The sequence below is a fragment of the Anser cygnoides genome, chromosome Z (genome assembly GCF_040182565.1).
Source record: "Anser cygnoides isolate HZ-2024a breed goose chromosome Z, Taihu_goose_T2T_genome, whole genome shotgun sequence".
In the NCBI taxonomy this organism is placed as follows: domain Eukaryota; kingdom Metazoa; phylum Chordata; class Aves; order Anseriformes; family Anatidae; genus Anser; species Anser cygnoides.
The window spans coordinates 61,388,858-61,404,856 of NC_089912.1; the positions used below are offsets into that span (position 1 = coordinate 61,388,858).

Consider the following 15,999-nt stretch of genomic DNA (forward strand, 5'->3'; position numbering starts at 1 on the left):
TAATGCCATTCTCAGGGTGTTTTTTCTTTCTATAAGCATACTGCTTAAAAATCCATTCTAGTCCTTACTCCATGTATATAACTGCAGAAGGAATTACTTATAAAACTGAGCAGTTGTTCAAAAATTAAACATTTCTTGGAACAAGTGAAAGCAAAGCTGCATGTATGCACTAGGACTTGCAGTTTTTCTTCGATTTGTCTTATTTTGACATTAAGGCACCATACAGGTTATTTCTGTGTCTTCCAGTGACATAGAAAATATTCCTTGGCACTTCAAAACAGATAAAAAGAGCTGATAAGGTGAAGGCTGGTACCTTGTGAAAGGTGGCAGTAGGATGGCATGAAGCAGCAGACACGCAAAGAAGTGACTGCTTTTCACCCACTTTGAATTCTCGGTAGCAGAGCGCCCTGCAGCACGTGCTGAGGGACACCTGGTGCTGGATGGACGTCCTCCAGCACGGAGTCGGCTGCCCTGTAACCGCTCACAAGTGGAGCACAGCTTCGTTTCCCCTGCTCACAACCAGGGGTGCTGGAGGGCTGGGTCTGCTGCAGCCGCCTGCTGCCCACCCCTGTGACAGCCCCTCCAGAAACCGGTTCGGATGATTCCTCTCCTCTGCTTTAGGCTGACTTCATTAAGATGCGGTCATTTTTCAGTCAGTGTATTTCGCTATCATCTACCGAAACTGAGCGGGCCATCTGAAGCAATGAGAGAAATCGCGTGTGTCCTAAAAGCGCCGTATTTTCTATTTCAAAAGAACTTGCCAAAATGAATTACTTCTTCATTTACGCTGTTAATGTGTGCATATTTTTTGCAGCGTAAGTTGCGCACGTTGTGATTTACTATATTTAAGAAAATAGTAATTGTGACGATGCCTTTTTGAGAGAGTGGAATTCTGAAATCCATACAGTGACCTTGCCTGACATCCTGCATTAATCTCTGTTGACCTTACAAGTAGTTCATGAGATATTTAATTATAAAATGCCACCCAAAGAATTTCTCATTATAGATGCACCACATTGCACTTAAACTGCAGCTAATGCTGTGTTTATAAAGTTAATGGGCTGATAAATCTGAATGACTCTTCTGTCCTGAATATGAAAATCCTTGATTCTGTTGTTAATGCAGTGTATTTTTCAAAGCATCTGCCGTCAATATAGTTATTAATGGTAAGCATTTTGCCCTTTAACTCAGTCAGTGTCATATGTGACAGCACGTTCACGGCGTTGAGTTATTTATATTGTTTTTGCAGGCTGTGTGTTCATGCTTCCTTCCTTCCAAAGCGAATTTTAGGGTTTCCGTGCTATAATCCACGGCAGTCTCTCCAGTTGTACTAAGTTACTTAATCTGAAGCCAGCCAGCAGTTAGGTTCCTAACTCAGGCTCATGAAACCATTTTTTATTTTTTAATTATCATCTCCCCAGTTCCTAGCAGCTGACTTCCCGCCTGTTAGGCGGGAGAAGCAAGTGAAAATTCTAGATAGAAATAGAAGTACACGTCTCCATAATTGTACAGGGCCGCACGATCTGTTGTAAAGGGGGTTTTTTGTTGTAGGGCCGTGTTGGTAACACTTCCCATGTTTGAGCAGATACCTTTACACTGTTTAGCTGTGTCTCTGGAAGCTTGCAGCAAAACAATGAAGTCATTAGCCTAGCATGAAGAAAAGATTTATTTTTCAAAGCAAGTGCAATTTTAACAGCATAGGAAATTTATCACTCCTGTGTTTGAATCGTGGCTCTGCCGTTAAGGGAGTAGCCTTTGTGGTGGGGTGTGCCTGCGTCGGCCTTCGGAGTCCTCTCTGAGGGAAATCTGTCAAATCTGAAAAAATTCTTAGATCTGTGGAAACTAGGTCAGAAGGGGCCTCAGAGATCATCGAGTTAATTTCCCCGCCACGATGTTTCTCCTAATCTTAAGCCGTTAAACCCCGGAGGCTCGGTGGGCTCCCGGGAAGTCTGCTTGGGCTGCGCCGGCCTCTCGTGTTAACCCGCACCCCGCAGCGTGCCCTGGCTCCCAGCGCAGGCCTGTGTTAACCCGGCAAGGTGCAGGTCAGTGGAAATGTTTTATTCTCCCAAACACACGTTTATGTTCTTCTGTTACGGCTAAAGCTCTTCAGGAGCTGCTTTGAAATTGATACCCGTTTTCCAGCAGGCTTTTCTGTATCCAGAGGAGTGGTTTGCAGAAGTATACAGTTGTTTTCCCAGCGCTCCAGTAAGCTCAGGGGATGTTTGCTTCCCACTGAGAAGCAGTTACAAGAATGATTAGAGCTAATTTCAGTTCTGAATATAAAATCCTTCAGTGTGATACAGTTTGAAAATACTTAATAGGTTCACACGACAAATCTTGGGGTACTTTTCCTTTGCTGTGTGAGAACTTCAGTCCCAGAGCAGTTCTCTCCTCTAGCAGGGGCGTGCCATCACGTATGTTGACTCCAAAGCTCCGTTATATAGATGCCAATGAGACACGTTAAGGTTGCCGAGACCCATTTTTCCATTTTTGTAAGATTGCTGCTAGGAGTTTCAGAAAGTTTTGCAGCTACGTTTGAAAGCTAGGAATTTTGCATTCTGTGTGAGGCTATGGAACCCTCTGTAGTAATCAGAAATCAGTCTGTACACACCTCTGCACTTAACTGTGCAGGCTTTATCCCCTGCAGCCTGTCCCTCCTAATCTCATGCCTCTCAACTCTCTGCACTCTGCTTCAATGGAAAGAGCTAGAGATTTACTGCATTAAAAATACAAAATTGAAAAGATTTTGTGCACTATCAAGGAAGCAAATAGCAATTTTCTTCTTCTGCAGACTAGCTGGTGGTGCCACTTCTTTACATTGCCAGATACTTCCCTCTGTGAGTTGTCTTCTCTGTTGTCTGAAGCATTCAGGTGTTGGACCTGAAAGTTGGTATTAGTTATGCTTAATTAGAATTCGTTTAGAAAACATCTTCTAAAATGACTTCATCATTTAGAAGAAGAGTAGAGAAAAAGATTTAAGTTTAGTTTGAAAAACCACATGGCAACTGCTCCACGAGTTCTGTAATTCCACGGTGCAGAGCAGGGGTTTGAAGTCCCTGGGGCATCACGATGTCCGGCTGGGCATCTCCTCGTGCCCTCCTGGAAGGGACGTCGCTCTCTCCAGACCCGTGCCTTGCTTCACACCGACCTGTTCGGTGGCTGCATCGCTAGAGCCACGCCTGGGGGAAGCTGCTGGCTTCGAGGGGAGCAGGGCTCGGGTCTGTGGGGCAGCGCCGCGTCCGGCTGGTGCTGGGTCCCCGCGCAGCGCAGCAGCACCCGTGGGAGCACAGCTTGGCCTGAGACCTCTTCTAATGTCTTTTGAGCCGTGAGGTCTGTGTTGCGAAAATATTCACATTTCCCCTCCAGACAACGAGGAGACAACCCTGGTGGGGGCAACGTCGCTCGCCAGCAGTTGTGCTTGCCTATCGCAGAGCTGGCAGCAGCAATTAACGCAGACGAGCGGCCGCTCAGGATCATCACTTGCAGGAGCAATAAATCAGCCGAGCACCTGAACAGCAGCCTTTCAGGGCAAATTAAGCAAAGTGGCTCAGTAACTTAATTTAAAAACAAACCTAACAACAACAAAACACCCGCAACCTGGTGATTAAAGCAAATAACTGATTTTATTGCTCGTCGTGAGCAATTGCTATCAGCGCATGCCATATTCTTGGCTGTATTTTTATGTCATTTATGCAGGAAGATGCTCATGGATCCCGTGGTTGGTGGCATTATGCTGACTCTTTTGGATCTGTATGTTTCAATCAACACGCTCTGAAATTCATTACAAATCCAAGGTGTGGTGCGGTGTGGTTTTGTTTTCCCTCAAGTTGTTGTGATTAGATCAGTGTCTCAAGCAAAATTTTGTCCCTGAAGGAAAGAAAAATGGAAAAATGGTGGTTTATAAAAATCTATACCTTAGCCTTAGAGATAATATTTAGAAAAAATAGTCAATCCGTATGACAGAAAACAGTCAATCTTTGTGGCAGATATTATGCCCTAATTTAAATCTGTTGGTATTTTTTTGTTATTGACTTTAACAACAAAATCCAATCTGAAAAATTAAATTTACCTTTTTACCCAAATCCTGTAAGGGATGAGTGATCTGAATTCTGTATTTTTAGTCAGAGGTTTCTTTTTGCATACCCAACGTATGCAGAAGGCCCCTTGCTGCAGGCCCCGTCTCGCCTCGGAGCCGCTTCCCGGAGCCCCTGGAGCCCCTCCTGGAGCCGCGGTGTGATGCTGGGAGCCGGGGGGAGCTCTGGGGGAACCTCCCCACCCTGCGGGGTGTGCAGCCCCCGGTTCAGGCTCTTAGGGCTTCAAGCTGAGGCCGTGTTTTGGCGTCCTGAGGGAAACGTACGCACAGGAAGCGGCTGTGGTTCAGGGAGCAGGATGCTGCCCAAGTACATGTGATATCAGGCTAGCGGGATGTACCACAAACGTCTTTTGTTTCCCCACGTTTACAAGCAGTAAAGTTTGTGTTAAGAGACGCCGAAGTGCTGCAGCGAGGCCCGTGTGTGTCCGAAGGAAGGCAAAGCTCCGGCTCCGGGGCTGGGTGACGAGAACCGGGGGAGGAGCGCTCAGCTGCGCGCTGGGCCTGGCCGGTTCTGCGTGCCGCGGCTCATCATCGCCATAGACGCGTTCTGGCCACATAGCTTTGTGAGCGGGCATGTTATCGGAGACACATTCTTCTCTCCCTGATGTGGGTGCTGAAGGGCCCTCTCTATTGGAACCTGATTCCCATTTCCATCTCGCACAAACAGCCTGGGCTGGGGGGCTGACGAAGGGCGCTGAGCACCGCTGACGGCACGGCACGCAATAACCGCTTGGCGTACGATAGATCATGCGCAAAGGCTAGCTGGCTGTGCCGTGCTGGTCGCCTGTGTTGGGAGAGCTGGTCTAATGGGAAGGAAAAGCAGCCTCTCCCCAGGGAGGGATCCCCAAAGCACTGCAGGTCTGGTTTTGCTGTGTCTTATATGGCTGATACCTGCTTTGAAATTGTGGTTACGTTCAGAGACGCTGTTTGGCACAGCAGGTAAGTTGTATTGAAATACTGCAGTGGGCTTTAACAACCAGCAAACAAGAGTGCGCTTGTGCATTAGGTTACATTACCTACATGCAGTTTTACCAACTTAAAATCTGTATGTTTTGTATGTCAAGTGGGAAAACCAAAGTCACAAGTGCCTTTTGCTGTTCAGCGTCTGTATTAAGTAGTGCCCGAATGTTGTCAATCAATAGTGTGAATGTTTAAAAAGAGCACTTCAAAATAACTTTATGAACTGTTGCTTAATAAGCTGTGACGAGTCAATAAATCAGCCTGTGCTTGCCCTTGTAATGAGTGAGATGAAGGGAAACTCAGAAACTAATTTAATTCATCATACAAATTAACATTATTCCTTCATTAGGCTTGCAGATGCCAAGCCAAGCATCTTTACCTTAAAAGAAAAGGAGAGAATTTGGAGTTTCAGCATCTCACAGAGGTGTGTCCCAGAGCGATCCCAACCCCGGCGGGGCCGGGGGCGTCCCACCGCCCGCAGCAGGGCCGTCGGGGCTGCCTCGGTCAGCGTCCCGCTGTACAGCTCCCACGGGTATGGCACGTCGCTGCAGGTCGGCTGTGGGGATATAGAGGGGCACCACCATGGTGCAGAGGAGGGGCAGTTGCGATCTCCGACTCGTACAGGCTGTGGCGCGGACTTCCCTTACTTCATTGGCATTGTGCATCTTCCACCATTGTGTTCAGATTGAAATGAATAGCATGGTTTAATGGTATTTTGCAGTCAACAGGAATGAAAATAACAAGTTTCATGCACAGTTATCGGCCAAGTCATGTTGGCTTTCTCCTTCCTGCTAGATTATAAACAAATGTTGGATTAAAATGATAGTTTACTCTTTCTAGAGCACTGTAATATAATTTCATAGTTAGAGGAAGAAAGCATTTAAGCCAGCCTAGTTGGGTTCTCTCCATAAATTGAAACAAGTCTGATCTAAAACTCATTTACTGTCTTGGAACAGAATTGATCTTGCTTTCACATTTGATTCCCCCACTGCAGATTTTGAGAGGAAGAAAAATGGCATTGTTAGGTCAGTTAACTAGGCCACAGTTAGACAGAAAGGACCGGGAAACCAGCTATTACAAACATTTTTCTTCTTTTTTTCTTTGTCTTCTTTCCTAAGGATTTATGTAAAATCTTAGGGGATTTTAATACAACTTCGGGGCAGTGTTCGTGTGGCCCCACTTACAAGAATTCCTTGCGGTCTATTCCCGTGATGTAAAAGGCAGCATATATCAGTCTGTTTAATAGAAATGCTGTGAATTTACTACACCTAGAAATGGTTGTTCTGACCTATTAAACCTCTAAATTTTCAGAATTTACATAGATAATTAAAACAGAGGAAATATTCCCCTTACAATTGAATAATATTTCTGATGTTCTTAAGTCTTCAGAGTGAATAACGATACTTCCTTTCGGATCAGATAAATGAGGAAAAAAAAAAACAACACTTTTTTTTCTTTTATTGTAGGGGAAAAAGATCTTAACTGTCCAATAAAGCACCAAGGTATATATGTGCTGCGGAAACAGCATTCAGCAAGAAAACGTTTAATTCTCAAAAATCCTGAGAGGTTGTTATAAATTTCCAGACAAATTTTGCTTCCTCTTGCTCGCTGACCGAGGGCGGGAGGCCGGCTCGGGCACGTGAAGACAGAATCGGTCTGGCAGGGTGCTGCTCAGGTGTTCCTCCTGACCAGCTCTGCGGGTCTCCACTTAGCATTCTTTTAATGCATGTACGCTTACAAACATGCACTTTTCTAAAATAAATGACAAAAGATGTAGCAAGACATCGTTATATTTAAAGGTACATTTTTGCTAATTTCAAGTTTTGCTCTATTATCAGATAACGTGAGCCTCAACCAACAACCTGAATCTTCTGACACGACACACGACGATTGCCTTTCTGTAGTTGTCTTCCAAAATTGCGTGAGCTCCTGAGTAGATATGATAGAGGGGGCTGTACTTGAGCCCTCGGAAGAGCGAAGCCGAAAGTATGACAAGTGTGTGCTGGCCAGCGAGCCACGGGAGTGTTAATTGTTTCCTTTCCCTCTGAAAGGGCTCAGGCTGAGCTAGATGGGAGCTATTGATTTACTGTACAGTAAATGTCCTATTGTTCTCTGCCTGTCAGCCTGGCAGGTGGGTGCAGCTTGGGCCTTAACTGCAAAATTTGACTTCATCGGGAATATTGAGGATTAATTTTGAGCCATTGCACGGTGCCTGAAACAGCACAGAGTGAGCAGTGAGACGCAGCAAAGCAGTCCTTGCGCGAGCGGGAGCTGCAGATATAAATCTCGCAGGTATCTTGTCTGATCTCCAGGACAAAATGGCTGCACAGCAAGTCAGGCTTTTTTTAATCTTCTCTCTCTCTTCTACGTGGGCATCCTCTCGGCAACATGGTGTAAAATGAGAGCTGCACCCAGCGTAGCTGCTCGTCTGCAGCTGGGAATTCGTGCAGGGTTTTAGTAGCATCGTTCGGTCTGACGTGTAAGAGTTGGGGATGGTTTCTCTTCAGTCTCTTTGTTTTTCTCCTTGCATACAGGAGCAACACAAATGTAATTGTAAATTGTTTATTTTTTTTCTATGAATAAAATGCAGTCTGCATTATTGACATGCACGGGAGCTGCCTAGCTTTTTAATAAACTTTAAGACCATGCTTGTGAAAAGAGATTTAAAAAAAAAACAACACCTACATATTCATGTCAGTTCTGAAATTACCGTAGAAGCTGAAGCCGTTGCACCTATTGCAAGAACGGAACATAAATGATTTGAAGAGATCATCAGGAAAAAAGAAGTCTCTTCTAGCATAAATTCAGCTGAAATTCGGTTGAAAAAATGAAACACATCAGAATTACATTTAAAGTAAAAAAGATACTGGAAATGAGCTCTGTAAAAATTAGGATATTTGTCGCTGAATGTGATCAAAACCTTTTTTTTTAAAAAAAAAAAATCATGATTTTAAGATCAGAAATAATCTCCAAATAATGCAACTAGTGAAATTTTAATTTAGGCCAGAGAACATTCTCTGGTTTACACCTCTCTGAAAGATGACGCAAGCTATGCGATAGACGTTCACTGCTCTAGGAGAAGGAAGGGACTGAGGGACATGGATTGTTAACCCAGCTACCCAAACTTATTTCTCGCTTTCTGCTGGCATTTCACACAGGTGTATGTCAAACCAGGGAAAAAACCTCATCCAGAAAAGGTGACAATTGGGTTTAATTTCTTGTAGAAAAACTGTGCCCACGGACAGGGGAAGAAAGGGAAGACTGAAAAATTCGTTAGAGCCATGATTCTTCTCTTTTATTTTTTTTATGTAATGTCCAAAAATATGACTTAACTTGTTTTGAATCTTTTCTGAGTCCATCATTTTTATTTAGTTGGAACTAGATCTTGTGGCAGATTATGAGAATGGGAATCAGAGTTATCAGTGTCTTGTTCGTGCCTGTGCTATTGATTTTCCTGAGCAAATTATTTAATTTTTTTAAAATCTATCTGCAAAATGAGGATAACAATGCTGACGGATGTAATATGTTTAAAGCTCTTGAGATCCAGCAAGGAGAGGGAAAGGCATTTTAGAAATTCAGACGGGTGCATGCATTCAAAACAACCGGATACGCGCTTTAGCATTCAGGTCACGTTTTCATTAACAAAAATGACATAAGCAGGTAAGACTCGAGCCTTTATTTTTGTGTTCAGGTAGATGCTGGGAAAAGTGGGCGGACTCCGAAGTACGGCACTCTGCTTTCTGGAGGAGATAGCTCCGTGCGTGCTGCCGTACGGGAGGGATGTTCCCGGTGAGGACACGTGGGAGGGGATCCGGAGCATGGGCAGATTCGCTTTCTCTAGCCTACGTTTTGAAAGCACTTAATAATTAGGTCCAAAATGTCGTCCCCTGCTAGCTGGGAGAACTCCACTCTGGTTCTGGTCCCCATGTGAACCACCGGTGCCACCGCAGCACCCTGGTGCCCCCCCAGCACGTCCCCGCGCTGGTCCCACGGCAGTGGCGGCGGCGGTGTCCCCTGCCTCAGGTGGGGAGCAGAGGGGCCCACGAGCGGCCCCCATCAGCCGGGCTCTTCCCGGGCTAATTACCTCTTTACTGCGCTGACTCTAATGTGACATGTTTATTGCCTTAACTAACAACTCATTAGCTTAGTTGATGTTTTTGTCAATATTAATTCGTTCATTTAAGCCGAGTCAAAGCTTAAACAAAGATGTCCAGGCTGAGAAACGGGCAGCAGAATGACTTTTGTTTAGTTCATCTTTTTCTTTAGCTCAATTTACACAAGGTAGGTGTCAACAGGAGCGGCGCTAGGAGCATCCCTACGAGCAAGGCCGGCGTATTTCATTGCAGTAACGTCTGAGTAGTCACACTTTTTAATAAGAATCCTGTATTTGAGACAGAAAACTCACACAAATTAAAGCTTTGTGGCCTGCCACGCTCGTTAAGAAGAAGATTCCAGTTCGTTTGTTACACACACATCACGGCTTGGTGTGAATTTGCTGTTGTCTGCTGTTGGCTCTTCTGGAAGCTTAAAATGACAGGCAGTGTATTTAATAAAACAAGAAACTCGTGGAAGATGGTTCTGAAAACTAAAGAAAAACCTGTTAAAATCAATAGGTTATCTTTACTGCAATAGCGAGCTAAATGAATGTTATTAAGAGGTAACAAATAATTATGTAGAGATAATGATAAATTACCTTTATCTGGGAGCGTTGCTTCAGCGTTCCCTTGCATTTATATATAAGCAATTACTTTTATTTTAATGAAAAACTAATCTGTTGGATGAAATTATACAGCACGCTTGCTGAGTAGGCAGAACCTGGATGAGAATTTGGATTTGTCGGCCTTCTTGGGGGCATCGTTCCTCTCGCCATGTCTCAGCTATATTTCTCTCTAAGAGAAAAAAAGATATTGTGGGAGGAATGAGCCAGTTGGTCAAGATGGAAACCAGTGCTGTGACGTAGTTGTAGAAAAACGGATGGGCTGGGGGGGCAGCCTTGGGGAAGGGAGGGAGGGAAACCTGCCTCCTGCTCGCCGTGCGGCGCTCGCCTTTCGGGTGCCCTAGCTGTAAGGCAGAGCCCGCCGTCCCGAGCTGCCTTCGTCTTGTGAGCCTCGTAATAATAGGAACAGCTAGCTCAGTGCTTGGGGGAAGTTAATTCGCCCCAGAATTCTGGATTGTCAGCTGCTTTCCGTGAGGGAGGGAGGGAGATCGCTGCCGGCTTTTGTTTGTTTTCAAGACACGACCTGAGGGCACGGTGCCGGTGGCAGTCACTGTGGCAGAAGTGTCTGCATGGGGAGCGCACCGAAACCCATCAGAGATGGCCCAAAATTCATTTCCTTCACCCGTGTGAGATCAGTCTCACACTAGTCGGAACCGATTCAACACTGTCACAGGCCAGGACATGAGGACTCCCGGCACCGTTTGGAGAACTTCCCAGTAACTGGTGGTGCTGGGCTGGGAGGGCTGAGCCGGGTGGCATCCGCTGCCCAGGAGCTGCTCCTTTTACCCCAGGTTTTCTTGTAAGTGCGTTTGTTTATGTGCAGCAAGAGCATAGCTCTGGCATTGTTTCTCTACTTTTTTATTCAATTAAATCTCAGGTAAGATGCAAAATTTAAAAATGAAAGTTTCCAATAGCCTTATGCCTAACCTTTTACTTAGTGTCTGGTGATAACATGTGCAAGGACTGGCTTTCCACGTCTACCTCCGTGATGTTTTGTTATCTTGTTTGATAAACCCAGTCAAGCGTGGCAAAGAGAAGGGTACAGCAGGGCACCGTGCCGCCTCTGCTCTGCCGCCTTTGTGTGCGGCTGGGGACGGGACTTCATACATAACCCATCGTTAATTCATCTGGTGAGCTTTGTAATACCACGAGTCACCTGCGATTCAGTTGGGTTTTCAGTGTATATAGTAATCTCAAGCGTTGGCAGTGTAATTGAGCTGTTAATTAACGTACCATCCTTTTAATGCGACCTTCTGGGCAGCTCCTGCCTCTCGGGCTGCGATGCTGGCAGTGGTTTAGCCACCAGCAGTAACCGATCCCTGCTCACGTGCGCAGGGGGCTGTTACTGAGCGTTCACGCCCTGTGCCGTGTTTCTGTAGCTGGAGACCGCGGCCCGGCTCCGGGAGTGCTGCGATCGCTCTGTTGTGCGTCCGGAGACACAACGACACGGAGGCTTTACAAATAATTTCATTCCGCTGCCTAAATAAAGCATTACTAATCCCCATGCATTTAACACTGAGGAGCTTTCCGTAGGAAGTATATTTGGCCAGGAAGGAAAATCCTTGCTGTAAAATTGGCTCTCTGGTTCCCAGATCGCCCGTGCCTGGGAGCTGGTGCTGCCCGGGCTGCTCAGCGGCGGGCAAGAATGAAGCAGAAATTTAAAAATCTGTGTTTCTGTACTAAGCAGTTTTTCTGATCCTCCCTTTCCGATGGGCTCACTTCAGAGCATCGCTGTTTCTGTAGCCTGCCTGCCTGCCGTGGGTTTAGCTAAACGTGCTGCTGCGGGGCGTGGGTGCCGGCTGTCTGAGACGATCTGCGCCGACCTTCCCTGCCTTTGAAACGCTGTTAGCATCTGTACCGGGGACTGTCGTGGCTTACTCTCCGGGATCCTCCGCAGTGAAAAGCCACGGCACGGAGAGTCTCTGGGCATCAAATGCCTTGCAGTTAATTAGCATAATTGACATCCACAGAAGCACGTTTCTCTGCTTTCATTGACTCTGGAAGGCGCTGCAGTTGTAAGCTGCTGTCCCTCCTTAGCGAGATAAAGCCGTGGGGTGGTGTGTTCTGTGAACACGTTTCCATGCGACGTGTTTCCCACCAGCAAGCAGTTCAAAACAAGAGAGCCAAATCAATTCCCCAGTTCTCTTTCATTGTACCAGTTCTCTCCCGTTCTGCTCGGCAGGCAAGGCATTGACGTTTCTGCTGCTGCAGCCGCCGAGCCCCAAGCTGCCCGCGCACAGCACCATCCGCAGAACTGCCATCGACCTGATCGGCCGCGGCTTCACCGTCTGGGAGCCCTACATGGACGTCTCTGCTGTGCTCATGGGTCTTCTGGAGCTCTGTGCCGACGCCGAGAAGCAGCTTGCTAAGTAGGTATCTCCTTAATTCACTTACACAACCCTCGTGTCTTTCTGACTTGCAGCTCCTGGTTGTAGGAGTTGGTTCGAGTACAAATAGCTGAAGTACTTGGCAAGAAGATGGAAAAAGGAATAATTCCTCGTTTCAAGTTCTGCGTTTGAAGCAGTATCATCTAATCTAACATACACTGTGCGGCCGTGTGCGGCTCTGGTGCGCGATCTCGGAAGGGAGAGGGTGTGAGCGCTGGCCGGGCGGATCGGGTCGCCTGTGAGCGGCGGCCCTGCGGCGCTCGCTCCTCTCCTCTCTGAGCCGTCCCATCCCAAACTGGCAGACACCGAGTATCTGGTAGGCGACGTGCTGGGCTGCAGAGCACGAATCCTCTGGTCGCATCAGCAGTAACTTCGAGAAAACAAATGAGTGAAGGCAACTCTATGTCTAAAATACATATGTCCATTTTTTTATAATACCTTTTTACCCTTTTCTAACCATAAAAGTAGTATTTTCAGAAGGTATTTTGCACCAGCGTGTGCAAAAAAAATACATGGATTTTTGTCCCATGGTTTTATGAGCCATCCTATCAGAATATGAACTGGTTTGGAAAGCACACTTTGGGAAAGGTGGTTATTTGGTCAGTAACATGCTATTAATAGCATCATGGTAACTTGTAGATTTAAGGACTGCTAACAAATCATGAACTCAATAGACCACAGCCCGTCTCTTGGGCCAGAGGACAACTTATTAAAGTGTCCCAAATAAAGATTTATATAGTATGCTGTCTCATATCTGTTCTAGTCTCCTTGAAATAAAATCTTTCAGTTCGGTATTTGTAGCTGGGTCTGAAAAGGAAGGGGTGTGTGAATTTCATCCTGACGTCTGACACTTTAGCGTAAAACACATGCTAAAAATGTAATGTGGTTTATGTATTTTTTTCTTTGCACGGAACTCTAAGTGCACATATGTTCAGTAACTTAAAAATAACTGTAGCTGTAAAACTTCAGGTCTGTCTGCGCAGCACTAGAATAATGTGTCTATCAAACCCATTGGCTGGATCTGCTCCCTAAACGTTTAAAATATATATGTTAGACATAACATGATAGGCTGATGAATTAGAGTGAAATAAGAATCAGTTCTCTGAATTTGAGGATAGCATTGTAATCTTGCCTGCCCTGTTTAATATTTGTTAAATCACAAAAAAAGTATTGCCTTTACTTACAGGGTAGCAAACAGATTTTCCATTGTCTTAGGGCCAAGCGAATAGAACTTACGATGCCAGAGCTACCACAGCTAAAGGACTCGCTTTAGTCTTTCACGAATGGTACGGGATAGTTACTGTTCTAAAATTAGTGTGTGATTTGAAAGATCATCTTCCCTTCAGGGCTGCCCCGCGGACAGTTTGCCACCTGCCAGGGCGTGCGTCCTCCTCCCTCCCCTCCCCTTGCTGCGTGTCGCTGGCTGAGGCAGAGACTGCGCAGCCCTTCTTTTTCCTATTGTTGTTTTCAGTTCAGGTCTTCTGTTCACTTCATTTATCACAGACGAGATTCTGCACTAGCTGGTGCCATATCCTATCAATCACACCGTCGAATAATTACAGCTAAATGCCTAGGTGAAGTCATTAAGATGCCTTGCCTAATAAAGGTAGCATCTTACGCGTCTTCCGTTACGATCGTGGAATTCTTGAATTTTAGCATTTGGGTTTTTTTAACGTAATGTGACTTTACATGAGTCGAGTAGCATTTCTGTTGAATATCCCCAGATTTTACGATATGCGAGCCAAATGCAATAAACTGGGGACCTGATTCTCACACGAACAGTCTTTGCTCGCACTGTTAATCTGATTAATGGCAGCAGAGCTATTTGCACAGCACAGGGTTTTGCAGTATAGTCTTTATTTTTATTATTGTTTGCTGTAAAATCGACCATCTTGTTTGAAAATTGCTCTAAATCGCTATCTGCATAAATTTGTCTTTATTTAGTTTTTACCAAAAAAGCAAACCACTTGGGTATGCAAAAGGAAAGGCCCTGATTTGTTTGTGTAGCTAAAGTAAAAAGAAAATAAGAGCAGCAACCACAGCAGGCTGTCTGTGCGAAACAAAACAATGATGCTATGCTTTATGGGCTTCCAAAGCTATTTCAGGCTTCCTGCTTTTAATGTAAAACCCTGAAAAATATTAGTGGGTGTACATTAGCGCTGTTGAGACAAAATTCTCATTTGTCAGTGCAGTTACTGCACAGGAATGAATTAATCCCTAGCTGCAACATAGAAAACATAGCTCCTGCTCTAGGTGGAGGATTGCCATGAGCAGATACAAACTTCATATTTATTTGGTTGTTAGTATGAATTAAATTGTAGTATCAGACTTCTGCAGGCATCCAGTTGGAAAATAACTCTTACTAAAAATATTTAAATAATCTGATAAATAATAATTCTCATCACACAAGAAATGATTGATGGTTTTTCTAGGAGAAACTTAGAATGTTTTCGTTTCTTAAGTTTCTATCCTTTGACTGTGATAACTTCATAATTCCAATGCCCAAAAATTTGGGTTCTGAATTTTGACTGCGTGCTGCTGGGACGTTTCCCTGCAGGGTATAAAGCCAACTCTTCAGCATGTGCGAATCGTGCTGCTGCTGTTGATTTCAGCACAGCTTTCCCAGTTTGCTCCAATTGCAAATTTTTATGTCTGGCACCCCAAGCGTTGTGTGAATATTCGCTTTTTTTTTTTTAACATATTTCATGTTTAATATTTATTTTATGTAGTGTTTTCTACACAATGTTTTAACTAGTGGTATTCCTTAAGTGTTACTTAGTGAGCTACTCATTAATTGATAAACCACTCATTAATGAGGAAGCAATTTCAATCCTATAGGAAGACTCCGTGACTGGTCTGTAAAATTTTATTTGCAAGGTTTTTGCTCAGGAAAAAAAAAAATCTTCTGTCTAAAATTGCAGAGGTCATCATAATTGATTATTTAGGTATTAATTGTACTGTATTTCTTTTCGTAAAGTGTGGAGGTTCCTTTTTCAGTAGGTGCTTTGCTTTGTGGCGTTGCTACTTGTCTGTCAAGCTTCTGGATACATCCTGAAGCGTGGGGGAGAAGGAATTGTACGTTAAAGGGGAAGGAGACGTCTGCTTTAAACTGCAGTAGGCCTCTCAGTAGCCAAGGGAATATCGATAGGGACATATAATTGTGTGGGTAGCATGAGGAGGGTGGTTGGTTATCATACAGATATTCTTCTTTACAGCATTGCTGTAGTAAAATTGGTTTCAGGATTAAAAATTCTATTCTAAACAATTATTATTCTATTCCGATCCTATTGTTTGGTAAGTCACAGTAAATGCTGTTCTGTGGTGAAACTGGTATGTCCTTATAGTTAGAAACACCTGAACACCTCACAATAATGTTTATAAATAAAAATAGAAATACGTATTTTTAGATGATTTTGGTTTTGTCAGGAATTTTTTTTCCTGTGGTAATAACTTCTAGCAGCACAAGCACTTTTAGAAGCCCTTTAGAAGTTATTTGAGAACTTAGTTCTGAAAACGGCTGTGTTAGGGATTGTATTTTATGAATGAATTTATAACTGGTTATTAATGAAGGCACATGCGTTTCACGTGGTACGTGCAGCGAAGGGCTGACCAGGTTTGTCTTAACACCGTGCGTGTGTCTTGACATCCGTGTGTGGACGTACTGAGATTTCTGGCTTTCTTTTTACGTTAGATTAAGTCAGATATTACCAATTGTTTATAGCGGTTTAAATTTCCTCGGGCTTTAAAGAATGAGCGATCGGTGTGTGTTGGGGGTTAAGGGAGAAATATGTACAAGGCGGATGCAGGTTGTTATTTGTCTGAACCTCAATTATTTCTCGTGG

The 15,999-nt window shown here is 44.6% G+C and overlaps 1 protein-coding gene across 9 annotated transcripts in view; it reads left to right on the plus strand.

Moving 5' to 3' along the window:
• WDR7 (WD repeat domain 7) overlaps positions 1-15,999 on the plus strand; it is a 114,588-nt gene that overhangs the window by 58,509 nt on the left and 40,080 nt on the right. For 8 of the 9 annotated variants that reach the window (XR_010827948.1, XM_066988927.1, XM_066988929.1 and 5 more), the window contains one exon: positions 11,953-12,139. Coding sequence is in view for 8 of the 9 variants with exons in the window: in XM_066988927.1 (XP_066845028.1) it covers positions 11,953-12,139 (187 nt within the window). In the remaining variant the exon portion in view is untranslated. Of the gene's footprint in view, positions 1-6,891; positions 7,693-11,952; positions 12,140-15,999 lie in introns of those variants that run through there. The other variant, XM_066988931.1, reaches the window with a different exon arrangement.